The sequence below is a fragment of the Helobdella robusta genome (genome assembly GCF_000326865.2).
Source record: "Helobdella robusta unplaced genomic scaffold HELROscaffold_20, whole genome shotgun sequence".
In the NCBI taxonomy this organism is placed as follows: domain Eukaryota; kingdom Metazoa; phylum Annelida; class Clitellata; order Rhynchobdellida; family Glossiphoniidae; genus Helobdella; species Helobdella robusta.
In genome coordinates this window covers 603520-621730 of record NW_008704084.1, presented here as the reverse complement: position 1 = coordinate 621730, position 18211 = coordinate 603520, and the positions used below count along the sequence as shown (strand labels likewise).

Sequence of the window (18211 nt, the reverse complement as noted above, 5' to 3'; positions counted from 1 at the left end):
TAGTATGGGAATTAGTAGCATCCTCATGATCTGCCCTGGGATCGTCATTACCATCACAGCCATCCATCCGGGGTGTGGAAGGATGCGAAGAGTAGGCTGGCAGATGGCTCGGAGTGTTCTGACACGTTGAACAGTAGGTCGCACTGGCACGAGATGAACTACAGCAGCAGCATGTTGAGAGTAAATCGGTTGATAAGTTGCCTGCGAGTGTCGTCGTCATGGCTGCGTTTTGACTGAGGTTGTCGTCACAAAATGATGGAAGGCCTGTTAGGTAGTTACCTGCGTTGTCCACCAGCATGTCGCCAGGGCCGTCGTTATCATTGGTTTCATTGATGTTTGTAGCAGGTTGGTGCACTGTCTCATGCAGAGGTTTGATGAATTCAACCAGAGGCTGTCTAAACCCTGTAAGGAATGATAACACAGAGATTAGGAGGATAGTCTGTGAAGTGAGCAAGCAAACATAATAACAAAAAAAACAAGAATTAAATTAAAATTGAACTATACACAACTTTTAAAATTGAAAAATAGCTAGTGCTATTAAACTAAATTAAAAATAAAATTTAAAAAAAACCATGTGATAAAAGCAAAACCTTTTTGTAGTTTATTAACGTGATGAGGAGTTGAAGCAGCATGCACTGGCCAGTTGATGTACTGACTGAAGCCCACCTCTGGACTGATCAGGTACTGCTTGAAGGTGTTTGGGAGCAACTTTATACCCTTGTACCTTGCTAAAGTTTCTTCCTGTTATGGAAAATATGGTCAGGTGTTACTTTTTATATCGAAGCTTTTAATGAGTTCAAAATTAAATTTCAAAATAATAAATATTTCAAAATAATGTTTTCACAATTGAGAAAAATGGAATAAAGAGACAAACATGAAACAGACTCATCATCATCATCACAAACACACTCATCATCACCACAAACATACACGTCATCATCATCAACCTCCTAGTGATTATGATATATGAGTAGAAAACTCATCGGCATCACCAGAAAAGAGAGGGAGAGCGAGAGAGAGAAATAATAAAATGACAGAAATATAAAAATAAAACTTCAATTTATATTTTAAGCCACCAGCACATGATAGAGTGAAAGGCTTTAATGACAATAACCTCTTTTGATGATAACGTAGGATAGCATCGATGATGATAATAATTTTATGATAATGTAGTGGGTATTAATTAGTTTGCAAAACGCCAAACATCTGCTAACATCAATAGCAGCATAGCCACACGCATACCAATTTTAAATATTATCAACTAAAAATTACAAAATATGAAATCAATATATATCGAATTTATATTACCAGTTTAATAAGTTTGCTCATGTACAAACAAACTGACAAGAACATAAACATATAAATAAACAAACAAGAACATAAACAAATAAACAAGTGCTTACCACACACAAACAAGCAAGCAAACAAACAAACAAACAAACATTTATTCTTTTTTTCTTCTTGTAAGTACTCCATCTCTGTGCCTGCATGATAAATCTGCCTCCAGGCCTCAACTGTCTGTAAATCTTCTGGAATGTCCTCTTCAGTCCTTCGTCTCCATAGTTCAGGTGGATGTACTTGGTCACCCCCAGAGCCACGATCACATCGTATTGAGGGGTTTCATTCTTAATTTCAAGTTGGCTTGTTGGAACATAATCAGCCTGAAATAAACGTTTTTAGTTATTTATTTTAATTAACTACAGCCATGAAGATTTTCTATGCAGTTACAAAATGTCATCTCAACAGAAATGTTTTAACAGTCAATGTTAAAACCTTTATACATAAATATAAAAAACATACACTAAATGCAGAAACATAATACATGATGAAATTACAAAGAAGAAATTAAGAAGGAGTTGAAATCTTTTAAACTTACACATTTGAAATGAATATTGTGAGGAAATTTGAGGCAATCATCATCAACTTCATCTTTAACATGGTTGGTCCATTCATGGCATGTTAGATCTAAATTAAGCAGTGGATGGCACATAGAACCAAATGATTTACTGAAATGTTCCGGATACAATGATGGCTGACTGCTGGTACTTTTCCTGCTGCTCAGGTTTGAAAAATAATTTAAATTACTTCTAGATGCATTGACTAATTTTTCATTTATATCAACGCCAAGCACTTTTTTAGCCATGAAATCTTTTGATAGCTTAATAGACACGAAGCCAGAGTTGCAACCAATTTCAAGAACCTCCTTGTCGAGAAATTTATCTCTGGGTAGCGAGTCCAACCGTTTGTCGTGGTAGTGACTGTTCTTGTAACTACTAAACAAATTGAAATTTCCGTGACAATATCGCTCACTTTTAGCATTGTACTTGATGACATTTTTAGATGTTGAGAGATTAATTGATTTTCGCCTTTTTGGTTTACTGGCTCGAGTTGGTATATCTTCAGGTTTTTTGTTGGATGATTTGTTCTTAGAAGCCAAGGCAGATGTAGATGTTTCTATTGAATTTGTAACTGGCTTTATGAAATTCTGTGAATCAGATGTTTCACGTGATGAGTCTCTTTTGATTGTGATGTCAGAATTATTTGCAGCAGTTTCATTTGTTGAACCCAATGTAGCATTGGTATCAGAATGATTCATCTCATTTGTGCATGTCTCCTTAATGTTGCAAACAGTCACATCCCTACATTGCATGTTGTCATTTATATTTTTATCACTCATTCCACTAAGGTTGTTAGAATTTACATTAACAGCCTTATTTTGCTTTTTATGTTTAATTTTAAGCAAGTAACGTTTTTTTCTAGCTCTCTGGTGAAGTCTGGCTTTTTGATCATTTACATCATCAGTGTCCTCTCCGAGAAGGTTCAAAGGATCATAAATGTTAGCAGCTCGAAAAACTGGCACCAGAACATCTTGTCTGTGTGGCGTCAATAAAGGCATTGGTGACGACATAGGGGTCACCGAATGGCTCAACCCACCACAAGCAATCAGTCCATTCAAGTTGAGAGGATCCCTCGCATTCCCACCGAAGTAATTAGGAACTATAATTTTATGATTGTTGTTATTTTGAACACTTCTGCCTGCCCTATTATTATTACATGAAAAACCGTTTGGATGCCCCTTGCTGTGATTTCCAATGTACTTCTTGTACTTCTGGGTCGATTTGTAACTTGTCTTCATCATTTTGTTCACGTGACAGTTTTCGAGAGATGAACTTTTACAACTGTCACTCCGTTTGCGTTTACCTCTAAAATTCAACTTTGTTTGCTTTTGAAAACTCATTTTCAAAAGTTTTTCAAACTTTTCACAACCACCACCAACAAAGCGGAGCAGAAAATTAATATGGCAGGCGTAAAATTATATATTTATTGCCACCTACCGAACGAAAACTAATATTAATATAAATACTTTATTAAGAAATTTCGGAAAAAAAATAACGCTAAACAGTCACTTTTAAATAATTGAAAATTTCGGCATTAAAAATTTTAAATTTAACCAATAAAACGATGATAAAGAGAAAAATCCGAACGAACGCCCAACGAATCGATGCACAAAATGGCGTTTGTTTTCGTTCACTGGTGGTTCACATCGTTTATAAAGTGTATTCGCGCTGTCAATCAAAATTAACCACGCCCACTTTTAAATATTATTGGTTCGTGGTTTATGAATATGCATAATATTATGGAAAACTCAAATTAATTCTTTCTTCTAAAAATCGTAGTCAGCTGTTCGAAAAAATTTCTTAATTGAGCATTAAAATATCTTGTGGAGATTAACGGAAAGTTAAAACAGGAACACATTCTCTTTGGGAGATCAAAACGGTAATGCATTTTCTTATCAAGCTATTCTAACAATCAGTATCTTTTTTCCACCTCGGCCTCGCGCTGGTTATTATTGATATTTTTAAAAGAAATTAGATTGAAATTATCTCAAAACCAAAAGTTTGAGTCCAATGCTCATAGGAAAACGTTTTAACGTAAAAAAGGTCTATTTCACCCTTCCGAGGTTCAGAGGCATCAACAACATACACAAGCATCGTACCTATATGAACACGCGCTAAACAACGTTTCACATACGTTCGAAACATGTGAAAGGCGGGGATCTTTGGTGTCACATTCTAACCCAACCTGGTCACTGCACGCACTGCGAAACAGTACTATCCACCTATCCATCAAATGCTCCCCATAGTCCGGAGAACGCGAGGCCGATAGCATTATCTTTTTTTCCAGAAACCCTGTCTTGACTCGGCTTGCCTTTTTTTTCCCGTCTATTCCATTCTTTGAAATCATCTCTTCTTGTGGGGCTTCCATTCTTTCGGTGTCGTCGTTGATGTCACGTTTCTCTTCATTCATTTTTCTTTTTCCAACCGGACTTAGTTAAACTGATAGTTAAGTTAGGGGCTGAGATGAGTTAGTCAATCATAGGTAAGCCATGTCTGAACATTAATTTAAAAGTTTCAACCAAACAGAAATACAGAAACAAAATTTTACATAAAATGCAAAATAAAAACGTTAAAACATGTTAATCCAAAACAATTGAAATTCCTAAATAAAATTTGTAAGAAGGTGAGATAAATTGAACATTGTAGGTAAGCCAGGGCTCTGGGAGTAATTGAATTGTAAATAGGTGACTGACTACTATTTTTGCTACTTCTCACATATTGTTTGTGATGTACTTGGCCATCAAACCAAACTCACACACCAACATCCAGCATTATACACAAATAAACATTCCACGACAAACTCCATCAAAGACGTCCATTTCATATGCATACACGTATAGGAAAGATGTTGGATCGTTCTTCCCGCTTTAAACTAATTTCAAGATTCAAATGAAATTTCTGTTGAGAACATTTTAAAATCTAACCTGACAGTGAATGAAACTTTCGATTTTTTTAAATTTGTTTTTAGGTAAGAAAATTTGTAAATTTGTTTTAGAATGTATTGACACTCAGTCAACATGAATAAAAAATTTAACAAGCATTTGACTTAATGCTACACGCATGCAACAACACACACACACAGACAGACAGGCACACATAAACACACAGACAGAGACAGGCAAGCAAATGAGCACATCAACGCAAATCACACATTCATACACGTAAACCAACGTATACATACAAACTTAAATACATATAAACGCCAACAGATACATATGTACGTATATATATATATATAAAACATTAATATTAATTAATTAAAGTTTAATTAAACAATTAAAACAGGATAACTATTAAAATACATCAAACGCAAAATGTGAACCATAAAATACATCATCATACTCCTTCGCCCAATAAAAATGTGAATATATACTTTTATATAAATACATATACATAAATAAAATAAATATATATATAATTATAATATATATATATATATATATATATATATATATATATATATATATATACATACATACGAAACGAAACTTACATGTAGAGAAACAGTAAAGATTCATTAACAGAGGCAATCAATTGAATTTTGATACAGTAAACATAAAAAAAATGCAACACAATTTCTAAAAAATGTAACAAACGAACGTTAAAAAATTGAAAGTTAATTAAAAAAAACGCTGTACCGTATGTGACAAAAGAACACAAAATATATTAAGTGTTTGCTTTTTTTCAGGTTTTACTTCAGTTTGCTGTGGTTTATTTCCACTTACTCTTGAAAAAAAGATCAAAGTTTAAAGATCAATCTCTCTTGTGCTTCAGAGGTTTCCACGACCAACACACACAACGTATATGAATACACGCGAGAACCACGTATGAAACACTGAACATGATAGGTGGGGATCTCCGTGCATTTGATACCGGTCGCTGCAACAGCAAGACCAGACGCCTTTAACCATTACGACGCCCTTATTATTCCTACAAAGCAAGTCAGTTACTTTTTGTTTCTCTTTCCAGTTTTCCTCCTTTCCTCATATAACTGTTGCCCATTACATCCTTCAAACAGGCGGTCTTGCTTTGCTAAATGTTGATCCTTCGGTTGGGACAACGATCCATACAAACCAGTGAATCACTGCACTACTCACATAAAATGGTTGGCAGCAACTATCGAAACGGGTATTGGACATGTATATATGTGTGTTATATGATATATACATGTATATAAATATATAAATATGATACATATATATATATACATTCACATACATGACTTACACAGATAACTAAAAAATATTTCATAAAAAATCACACTGACCTGTCAGATTATAACTTAGAAGCCATTTATAATCTCACTCACTACTAGCAATATACAACAATTTTATTACAAATAATAACATTAATAATAATAATAATAATAATCAGACTGATGACGACAGTCAAGTCATCTGTGTCCTGAAATTAAAAAGAAGATCATTGATCGATCGATTGGATCGTCTGGCCAGCTTAGGTCTACCGTGTTTGTTTGTCTGGTGTCGCAGTAGGTTCTGCTTGTTGCTGAAGGTGATGCCACAGTTCTGAAACTCGCAGACGAATCGAGAGGAAAGTTTGGAGCATAATTTTGATGTCAGGCTGTTGTTGGTTGTTGTTGTTGCTGATGATGAGGTCTGTGGAGTTTTATACTGGTGCACTGATGTGTACCTATGGCTGACGTTGCTACTGTTGTTGAGGCTGTTGTTGTTGCTGTACCTGAAAATTGCATTGCATTATTACCGGATCATTTTATTCATGTTTGTACTAGAAATTTGAATTGAAAATTTTAAATTGAATTTAAAAACGTTACTGAAGTTTGCCTTTAAATTTGCATTAACAATTGTGTAAAAATAAAATATGTACCAAATTTTATTAAGATATCCAACATTTTTTTCGTATGGCAGGTATGTATTAATATATCAGTGACAATATTTATATACAATATATGTAGATGAATAAAACTGAGGAAAAAGATAGTTAGATATATTTATTAAGAAATCTGTGAAAAACATTTGAATACCTTCTGTGCAGTGATGAGAGGAGTTGTGTCGAGGGTGCAGACAACGGTAGCAGACCATTCGACATTGACTGACTTATGAGGTTTTCAAAATTTCTTGACGACTGACGAAAAAATTAAATCATGTTAAAAACTTAATTTGTAAGAAATAGTGGGTATAATTAAATCCTAGAACTTTTTTAAAAAATAATTTTGTTATGTTAAAACAAAACTAAAAAAATAGGAGAAGTACCTTGCTTTCAAAATCTTCATATTCATGGTCGGATAAATATTTGGCTCTATTGTTGATGTTGCAATTGTCAGCAGCAGCATCGTGGTTTTTTAAAGTATTTTTAAGACGATTATTATTATTATTGATAATAAGATCATTATCACCACCATCATCATCCTCCTCATCATCAAAATGATGACTGGTCAGTGAGTGACCATGGTCCGTAAATTTGAAACCGACAACGTTATCATAATTACTGTTGTAATGATTAGCATCGTTGAAATTGTTATCATCGTTAATATTATAATTGTTAATATCATTATTGTTGTTGTAATTGTTAGTGTCATTGTTGTTGTTGTTATTGTCACTGTTGAAATCATCGTTATTAATTATAATGTTCTTGTGGCTATCGGTCGACACATCAACAACATCACTGTTGTCGTCGTAGGTTTCACTTTTAATAAATATGACATCTGACTTGTTTTTGCTCATGCAAAAATTTAGTCGACGTTTCTCTAATATGCTCTTATTTGTATTTCTTACTTCTATCTGCTTTTGGCTTTCTGACTCTGTTGGCTGATTTGATTTACTTTTTTCACACTTTAAATTGGATAAATTGATGGCACCAACTCTATTTGCACCATTGTTAGCATCATCATCATTATCATCATAATAAATTGCGGTATATTTTGTCTTAATGGTTTGTTCAATGTCGCTCATACAAGTTGTTTCCATGACTTGATCATTTTCATCATCAATTGAATCAGTAGAACAAATTTTGTTCCTTTTATTACTGTTCTCATTTTTATTTAAACATGGAGGTATTTCAATGTTGTCAGGTTGTCGATTGTTTTGAGTCGTATTTGTGATTGGGTCATTAATAATCAGTGTATCGTCAACGTGGATGATGAAAACATCATCTTCGTCAAGTGTGATGCCAATCAAACCCTGAATGGACATTGACCTTTTACATTTCAAGCCATTCCGGCACAAAACAGATATCGTTTCTATTATTAAATTCTTCACCCGTGTCTGATCGTCTTTCATTATTATTCTTTGCAAAACCAAAAACAGAGATTGAATCAATCCAGAATTACGAAGAAATTTGGAAATTAGTTTCTAGTTAAATCTTAACAGTTAACTGAATAACACTTGTCTAGTCTTCACTATACAGTACACTGTACAACAATAAATTAAAAAAATGAAAATAAATGTTTTGACTTAGATGGTTGATTAGTAAAAGTTTAGTTTGGTTTAGTTTGATTTTTGATTGAGTGAAAGTTGCTAGCTGCAGTTGGGAGTGAGATGAATGAATTTTTTTCTCTAATCTCTAATCCTAATCGTCTATAATTATAATAAATAAAATTAATAATCAATGAATCTTTCTTTTCACTCAATAAAAAATAAAAATTAATTAATAATCAATAAATGTAAAAATTAGCGAGTCGCCTGTCCAAAGTGTCAAATTGAATCTATATTATTTATTTAAAAAATGAGACGTTTGACTTATCAGTCAACAATTAAACAGATAACTTCATTAAACCACCACCAAAATCCGACATTAAGGCAAGCAAATTGCAATTTATTTATTAGTTTAAAAGTAAATATTACCAAACCCAAGATAAATGACTAATACAATTATTTTATTAAACTTGAAAACAAATATAAAAATAAATATAATAAAAATAAATATTAAAATATAAATATTTTTAAAATTTTATCAAAAGTATTTTCCAAATATATTTTTTACAAAAATTACTGTTCGTTTGTTTTTATATGCTAACTTAAACTTACTTTTAAATATAATCATTCTCGCGCACGTGTAACCAATTTCTCAAGTTTACGTTTCGGTTGGGTAAGACATTTAAAATTACTAAAGTTAGGTATTACCGTATTAGTATAGATTAGAGGAAATTTGTGACGGATAATTTGCAGGATGAATGTCATCAACAGTCAATCGGCACTTTTATGCAACTTTGAGGTCTTTCAACTTATGAAGGATATCCAAAATGGCAAAAATGGTTTCCAAAAGCCAGGAGGTGAAGCTAAAAACTTATCAATCATCGCCAAAGAAACGGTTTCTTATTTAGAAAACACCGCCTGCAAAGATCAAACTGCGGAATCTATCGCTGAACTAAAGAAAAATCTTAATCAATTCAAGCTTACAAATGCAGAAAAATTACAGGTACAAATACTAAATAGTAGTATAGTATAGAGAGTCAGTATAGTATACATATATACATTAATATAAATTTAATTTTATTATAATTAATTAATTATTAATATATTATAATTTTATAATAATAATAATTTTTCTAATTCAATTTTATTATTTCGTGAAAAATATTTTCAAAGTGTTTTTTTATTATAATAGTTTGAGGGCCAGTATAGGTATTCAGTTAGTAGTATACAAATGCAAGCTGTTCTATTGTTTAGTTTAGAGACTAATACTAATTTGTCTTATAAATAAATAAATTTCACAGATTGTTAACCTACTACCTCAAAGTGCTGTTGAGGTGCAACTTATAGTTGAGGAGTGCGAAGAGAGAATGTCCATTGAAGATATAGAAAATTTAATTACAGTTGTCAACAGATTTGTTGCTCCAAATTCATAACTAAACTTATCTGAAAACAAATTGTTTATATATATATATATAATATATATGCATGGTGTTTTGTAATATTTTGTTATTTTTATATAACTAAATATTGTATGCTCTTGCTCATGATATCATTTTCTTGTCTAAACTTTGTGATCATTGTGATTTTATTCCAGTGTCAAATAGGCAATTTAGGATGACAAAATAGTATTTAACAGTATTTATACTTGACTGTGTGTATCATGTTGCTAATTTATCAAATATTCAATTTTTGTAATTCTAGCTGCTCTGATTCAGTTATCCTATCTAACATTTTAATCCTTTTTCATTTAGTTTTACTTTTTGTTCGTAATTTTATCTGGTCATACAGTGGCTGATGTGATATATCAACAATATATTAATAAAATTTTAATATTATTAAACTGCATTTCTAAGAGAAAACAGTAGATGTAGATACATAGATTTAGAAAAAGTAGTTTCTGTATCTATGCAGAAAACAAGAATAAAAACAAACTGAAGGCACAATCTTTGGAAAAGTTCATACTCCCTAAGCTTGGGATGAGAATATATATCACGAAAATACATTTCCATTTATACGGGCGCACAAGTTTCGGTCTATAAATAGAAATAAAACACACCCTTGAAAAAAAATGGCCCAGTTTTTTGACAGCATACATATATATAGTATTGCGTGTTTTGTGATGCGTACATACACCAAGAAATATTAACCTTAAAATATATTATTGTGTAGAGTTTACTAAAAATGAGCATACTTTGTGTTAGAAATGCCTGTTGCAACACACACGCTTGTGTGTTGTGCATATGTGTGTGTGTGTGTGTGTGTGTATATATATATATATATATATATATATATATGCATAATGTGGAGGTAAGATTGTATTAAAAATATACTGAAATAATCTGTATGCGTAACAAACATAAGAATTATAAATAGCGATTCTTTTATTATTTCTCCTTATAAAGAGCTACATAAATAGGCTAATTTTTTTTTCGCAAAATCTTTTTTGCAGTTTTTGTTTTTGTATGCCGTGCCTAAAAAAACTTTTTTCTAAATGAGGCGTTTTGCGTGTGCAGTGATATATAATAGATATATGCATTCAATATGGTGCCTGATATGTAATAAATTCAAACATATGTGATGAGTAGAAGAGCTTTATAAAAGGCTTTTTTAACAATTTTTGCAAATACAAATGGCATCTTTACTTTTCCTGAGACAAATAGAACTAACGAATAATGAAATATTGTACTGCTTATAAGTATGCGATGCATTATGCACACGTGAGCGTGGATGTGCACGCACGTATTGATGGGTTTTGAAACAGTTCTTGGTTCTACTCCTAACTAATTGAAATAGCGACATAATATTCCCTGTCAGTGCAAACAATGAACAAGTATATGCCTACCTAAATTTATAATCGCAAATGCATTTCTCTACATGTTGCAATCAGCAAAACAAATGAATTGCACAAAATCTATACATGCTCGCACGGAATCCGTGTACGCATATAAATAGCATGCACTTATGTAATGTATGCATACGTGTACTGTACATGTACCGTACGTAGAGTATAGTCGAATGCAATGTATGAATGGTAGCACAAGCGACCAATCGTATGCGAGGAGGATGCACGCGGATGTGTACGAGTGTTTTGTATGCATGGATGGATGTTGCAAGCAATGTTTACGTTGAAACAACGGATCGTATTAAAATATATATACAAATTAATTCGGATTTTTTAATCTAAAAAGGAATAAGGGAATATTTAAAATGGAGAGACCGTCCGAGCGTGCATTTAATAACTTTTTATTTCGCTACATAGCTTGAGTTTCATAATTAATTATTGAGTCGAAGTTGAATAAGATTATAAATTAAAAAGAAGAGTTATGATGCTTGTACTACATTTTGCGTATACTCGTATGTACAAAAGTTTCAAACTAAACTCCGTTTTAAATTTAAAAGGAAAATATATTATAATAATTTACCAACCAATTAAATTTAAGTAAGAATTAAATTACTAATTATTTAAAATGGCGAACCCGCGAAAGTTTAGCGAGAAGATAGCCATGCACGCTCAGAAGCAGGCGGAAGGAACTGCCGCCTTCGAGGCCATCCTCAAAGAAGTTTCCGCTACAACCAGGGTTGGGTGTTTTATTCATTTTATATTTAAATAAAAATAAAGTTGTCAACATCATTTCTCCACATGAGCACTGAGCTTTCGGCTATATTATAATTATATTTATTATTATAGATATACTAATAATATAGTAACATTGTGGGTGGGTGATCAAAATCATTTTTTTAAAACTGAGATTGTTATTACACTTTCTCAATTAACTCTCCTTACTAACACTAACCTCAATAGGGATGTTGTTAGGGTGATTTTTTGTAATAGACATCACAGAATGATTACCTTGAGAAATGTAAATTTTTATTCAATTTTATTTTTGGCATTAATTATACAATGTTTTTTATTACTTCCACTACTAAGCATGTGGGTCTTTCTTAAAAATCTCATAAAATCTTTTTAAATGATTTCAATAACTACCTGAACACGAACCATTTCAAATAATTCAGTAAAACTGTTTAAATAAAATTTGTCCAGTTGAATGTGATATAACATGATGATCATCCATAAGCATGATTAACTGTCAATAATTATTTTGAATAAATTTTATTCAAAATAATTATTTGAATAAATTTTATTCAAAATAATTATTGACAGCTTATAAATTTTACAACCAAAATTAGGGAGTTCTGGCAAAGAAAAGCCTCTCAAACCAAACTCTGACAACCCCAGTAACTCCACCATACATACCTCCCAAAGTTTCACCGCAACAACAACTTTTGTTACAACAACAACAACAGAGAGTTTGTCATTTGCCAATTGCATCCAGACATTCTACGGTGGTTCTTAGAGGGAGGAGTCTACCAAATGTCAATCAAATGGTTTCCCATAAATCTATTGACCTGCAGGTGTGTTGACATTAACTAGACTGTGTAAGTGTGAATGGTTGAGACAATTTTTTACAATTATCTTCAATTCCATCGACAACTGTTCACAACTTAATAAGGATTGCTGTGGCATGTTGAAAATTTTTCTTACAGATAACTTTCATATTTTAATGAATAAGGATTTTTTATATCAGTAGAATATTTGTATCTTATTGATCAACTATTTTATTCGTTGATTATTTGTAACAGGTTTTTATGAAAGCTTATAACATACATTGCAAACAAAGAGGGCATCTAAAAGTTATGAATTCAAAACATCTGTATTCAGATTCAATAATCTGAATACAGATTAAATCCGAAAACAGATTATACAAACCTATTATATATTTGTGCACATTCATAGCACAAAACACAAAACGCAGAAATACACATAAGCTACATAAGCACACAACAAACATGTGTCACCACAGAAGGCACTATCCAGTTTGGAGAACATGAAACACGAAGCGATGGGTCGAGCTTCGTCTAGTGGAGGCAGCAGATGCGTCGAGAAGATCATTCAGAGAGGACAGGCTGAGAGAAGTAGTAGTCAACCCAGGAAGCACTTCTCACTGACCAGACATGTATGTGTGTTTGATGGAATCTATGAATTTTCGGTCCCTGAATTTTCGGTCCCGGATTTTTCGGTCTCCAATGTTTTTAGTACACAAAAAAAATGGGAAAGGGGGTATCCATGCCAACAATGCAATTTTAAAATCTATTAGCATATTTAAAAAAGTGGGCGTAGTTAATCAATTGCTTGATATAACCTTCAGTAATATATTTCTAATCCTAACTTAATGCAGGGATATCTTACTAACTACTATTATCACTTGAAAATCCTTGAACACAATGCAAACATTACTCATATAGCATAGTAAAGTTCAAATAATCATTTGTTCAAAGCAATACAATTGCTATTTCACTAACGGTAATGCAAGCACGATCAATTTGATTTGAGCCTCGGGTGTGGTGTAATGGTTACGAGCGTAGACTCCGGGTTATCATTCCAAAGTTTATCATGTTGTTCGAGTATGTGACGCGGTAAATAACGCGTGCCTCGGCGGCACGACGTTTGAGCGCTGTTGAACGTCACGAAAATAGCGCTGTATAAATAAACTGACGTTTACGTTTAAATTTTTAATCTGGGACCGAAAATTCCTATATTATGAAATCTGGGACCGAAAATTTCGACTACCGTTTGATGGTTTGTGCGTATCTGTGTGTTATGCATGTATGATGCATGTATGCATGATTATGTGCACTGATTTATATACATGTTTCTGCAATTTGTGCGTGCAGACTTTGAGTTGTTCAGATGAATTTTTACAAGTTTGAACTAGCCATGCATCCAGAGATATCTTTGTAGATAACATAAAATGTTTGTTCAGACTACTGTACCATTTGTGCTAAGAAAAAAATCATCCTGATTTGTAAAGTTTAACGCAGTAGAAATGATTAATGCTGCTAATTCAGCACAACTCCCTCACTAAAAAGACACCTCTTTTATTCAGCCCATTACACGAACGTTTGTAATTTATGTTGCGATTGAAAAGTTATTAAACTAATATTATTAATTTATTAGTACATAGGTAGAAATTTGTATTTTAGATAATTTTGAAAGTTTGCTTTCAAAAGATCGCAGTTATAAATATTTTCATTTTCATAACTCTGTTATGGAATTCGATGATGGCGCAATAAATAAAATAAAATCTTTTCAAAAATTTCCCTTGAAAATTGTTTTTGTGAGCTGATGAATTATTATTTAATGTTCAATTTTTTGTACTTTGCGTGCCATGGAACTCTGAATTAGACTGAGTTACACGAAAGAAATTATTTTTTAAATTTATCGTTAAAATTTATGATTAATTCTATTTATTTCAAGCATTGAGCAGTGAAATATTTTTTCATCTTCAAAAGCTTAAAATAGCGAAACACTTGTCTTGAACGTGTTAAATTGAATGGTTATAGAGATAAAAAGCTGTTTAAAAAATATATATTTCTTTCTTAAAAGCTAATGATCGTATTATTGTATATAGGAAAAATAAATTAAAACTGGTTTTTTTTTTACAAACGTCATAAAACTAACAAAATTATGAAACGTGAAACATGTCACACAAATTCATCAACATCCTGGAGATTTTGTTACGAAGGAGGATTCTAAAAGTTCTGTCTCTAGCGTTTTTAAGGCCATCTTAACCTGTTTACCATGTTTCGAAATTTTTATAAATTTTCAAAAGTCATCCTTTTTCACAAGAAATTTTTCACCTCAGAAGTTAGTGCCGAACATTTAAGTTATAAATGTTAACTGTTGATTGATGCAACACAATTCTTCTCTTTATTATTTACCCCAAACGAATGTAGGGAACTGTTTATATTAAAAATACACATTCTCTGGTCTAAACTTACCTTCTTTTTTTTTGTAATTATTTCCGAATTAGCTTTCCTGCCACAAATAACTGCACATAGCAAGCACATTAGGTACATACAAATTTTCATGATTAGTACATTATACACATCCTACATGTGTTTATGTACGTGTACGCATGTGTATTGTGTACATATATAATGTTTGTTTACATTTATAATATTTATACACACACACATCCGCATACACGTATCTATATATAGAACCACATTTCAACAGCTTTCGAACAGAATGAAATAATCATGAAAAGAATCATATAAAATAACGTTTAAGCAACAAACGAAAACGAAAGTATAAAGCTACGAATATACTACTCCAATTAAAGAACGTCATTTCGTCGTTTCTTGTGATGAAAAACAACTGCACTGGTAATCCAAAATCGATAATGGATCATAGCCATCTAATAATATATTTGTTCAAATGTAATATTGGTGAGTGTGGGCACCATAATTCTGAATATATTGGTATGACAACGACCAAGTTATCGAGAAGACTCATGATGCACGCACAAACTGGTGCTATAAAGAATCACATGAAAGAGAAACACAATACTAAAATTACTAGATAAATCTTGAACCACAATGTTGAAATCTTACATTACAATAACAACCATTATAATTTACGACTAGCCGAATCAATATTCATAGAACAAAGACATCCAATTATAAATATTCAACAACGGGCAATTGGAATTCTTCCTAGCAACATATTTAGAAACAGAAGAATCATCGACAATGAAAAAACGCCAAAGTGTTGTATTTAACGATGTTGAAGATTGTAAAACCAAGTATTCACTTTAAACAAACAAGGAATCTACAAAGTAGAATAGAGGCACAGTATATATATATATTTGAGCATCTGGGCACAAATACAACACATCAATTTAAACACCGAAGATGGTATAAGAATACCGAAAAAAGCATTTCTGTTCTATCATGCATAAAAAAAAACTTTGGTTTTGAACTAAAGAAACTTGAAAATGTTTTACGATCAATCGTTAGAAAAATCGAAAAGTTAAATTGGAAGTTAGCTTACGCCGAACATGCTGTGATCTTCATCAATAATTGCATATATATATATATATATATATATATATATATATATATATATATATATATATATATATATAATAACAATATACTGATTAATGTACATGTATATTATTTATTATTTGTTAAGAGGGACTGTTCACCCTACGGATCGGTGTACCTCTCGCCTCCATCTGATCCCAGCTGGAGAAGGTGGTGATGATGATGATGATGATGATAATGGTGGAAATGCTGCTGTCTTTGCTGATTAATCAACATTATGAAATTATTATTGTTTTTATTGTTATTATTATTATTATTATTTTCCCGCCTATAGGGTGAGTTCTGATTCAGCTATCCACAGTAATGTGTCGTGCACGGTTTCACAGCACGGATCGAGGACTGCACTAAATAGTACAGAACATGGTTTGTTTGTACGTCTGCTTATGTATGTGTCTCTGTATGCTTGTACGTGTGTGTGCGCGTGTGTGTATATGCATGAATGTTTGTTTGTATGTGCGTGTGTTTGCGTTAATGATTTCAGCATATTTGAATTTAAGTGTGTGTGTGAGTGTATGTGCACATGTTTGTGCGTCTATGCGCGTTTGTATGTGTATGATTGTATACTCGTATTTATGTCTGTGCGTGTGAATGTACATGCGTGTGTTTGTGTGCGTGTGTGAATTTTTTATGCGCACATACATGAAACATCTGCTTATTGTCTAACGTTAATTTCTAAAAATAAAACAGCTTTCAATAATAATGATGTTTTTGTGGTTATTGCCCATTTTTTTAAAGTAATTATTTGTATTGTTTTTTGTTTTGTTTGTTTGTTTTGTTTGTATCAGTTTTTGTGTGTGTGTGTGTGTGTGTGTGTGTGTTTGTCATGTTTTTATAAAATATCTTTGTCCCTGTTCATGTATGGCTTCGTGATTGTTGCTTATTTTTGTTATACTTTTGTAATAGTAACTCGATTGTAATGTAATAACCATTTGTTGGCTGTAACTCTTATTTGGAGTTATTGGTGTAGTTAGCAATGAGTAACGTTGTTGTCATCGACAACAAATTGATGCAGTCAACACCGACGAAAGCACGACTCTATTCCTCAGTCAGTTCACCAAACCATCGATTAACAATCAACAACAACAACCACAAAATCAACAACAACAGCTGCTACAACAACAGCTACTGCAGCAGCAGCAGCAACAACAACAGCAGCAGCTACTGCAACAACAACTGTGGCAAGCTCTGGACGCTTCAGTTAGTACTTTGTGCTATGGTAGTATTTTTATATGCATTCCTATCGATCGTTTGCAATAAATTTACCAAATTTTAAATTGTTTTTATTCTTTTTTCTGATGCAACTCTGACAGAACTTCTTACAAATCTTTCATATATTTAAACCTTCATGCCACAAAGTCTGTACTATCTACATCACACATTAAGTACACGCTTCATACGCACGCGCATGTCTTTGAGTTTCGGACTGACAGTATTCGAACCAGGTCATCGCGTAATGGCAACGCGTGACATGACACTCCTACCGACTGAGCTAACTCGCCGACTGGTACAGACTTCAACATTTATCTTGCGAGTTTTCTTCATTATTTTTGTTCTGTTTTTTTTGTTTTTTTTTTTTCATAACAATTCCATTTTAGAATCACTGTTTGTGATAAAGTTTCCTCTTTGCAAATTACAAAAAGAACGATAGCAATGATGGAGATGTTTTCGTAACGACAATGTTCATATTTTTATCATGATAATAATACTAATAATTATTATTATGGTTATTATTATTATGATTATTATTATTGTTATTATTATTATTATACAACCTGAACAAGAGAGTCGTGTTTACATGGCTCACTGTTTATTTGTAATAATATGGTTTTATTGTTATTAATATATTTAAAATTGACATGTAATAGTAGAAAAAATTACGAGCATTCTGGCAGTATATTTTATTCATTATTTCATTTAATATTTTAATTTTAAAGTATATTTTTATATTTTCTACAAATATTTATTTTAAAT

General features: G+C 32.1%; 4 protein-coding genes across 4 annotated transcripts; 2 read left to right on the top strand and 2 right to left on the bottom strand.

Moving 5' to 3' along the window:
- Window positions 1-537: 537 nt before the first annotated feature.
- On the bottom strand, window positions 538-3503 carry HELRODRAFT_111074 (hypothetical protein; the record flags this gene model as incomplete). The annotated part of the gene is made up of 3 exons (XM_009017906.1): window positions 1877-3503; window positions 1443-1661; window positions 538-741 (listed from the first exon to the last, which is right to left on the bottom strand). Exons 1-3 carry the CDS (start codon window positions 3236-3238, stop codon window positions 538-540), a joined length of 1785 nt encoding a protein of 594 aa, XP_009016154.1. The 5' UTR covers window positions 3239-3503.
- Window positions 3504-6286: 2783 nt separating this feature from the next.
- HELRODRAFT_171158 (hypothetical protein) lies at window positions 6287-8155 on the bottom strand (the record flags this gene model as incomplete). Its single annotated transcript, XM_009017905.1, has 3 exons — window positions 6287-6596; window positions 6901-7001; window positions 7130-8155. 3 exons carry the CDS (start codon window positions 8153-8155, stop codon window positions 6287-6289), a joined length of 1437 nt encoding a protein of 478 aa, XP_009016153.1.
- Window positions 8156-9044: 889 nt separating this feature from the next.
- On the top strand, window positions 9045-9723 carry HELRODRAFT_171157 (hypothetical protein; the record flags this gene model as incomplete). Its single annotated transcript, XM_009017904.1, has 2 exons — window positions 9045-9293; window positions 9592-9723. 2 exons carry the CDS (start codon window positions 9045-9047, stop codon window positions 9721-9723), a joined length of 381 nt encoding a protein of 126 aa, XP_009016152.1.
- Window positions 9724-11757: 2034 nt separating this feature from the next.
- Window positions 11758-13599, top strand: HELRODRAFT_171156 (hypothetical protein; the record flags this gene model as incomplete). Its single annotated transcript, XM_009017903.1, has 4 exons — window positions 11758-11868; window positions 12479-12553; window positions 13153-13305; window positions 13528-13599. 4 exons carry the CDS (start codon window positions 11758-11760, stop codon window positions 13597-13599), a joined length of 411 nt encoding a protein of 136 aa, XP_009016151.1.
- Window positions 13600-18211: the final 4612 nt, after the last annotated feature.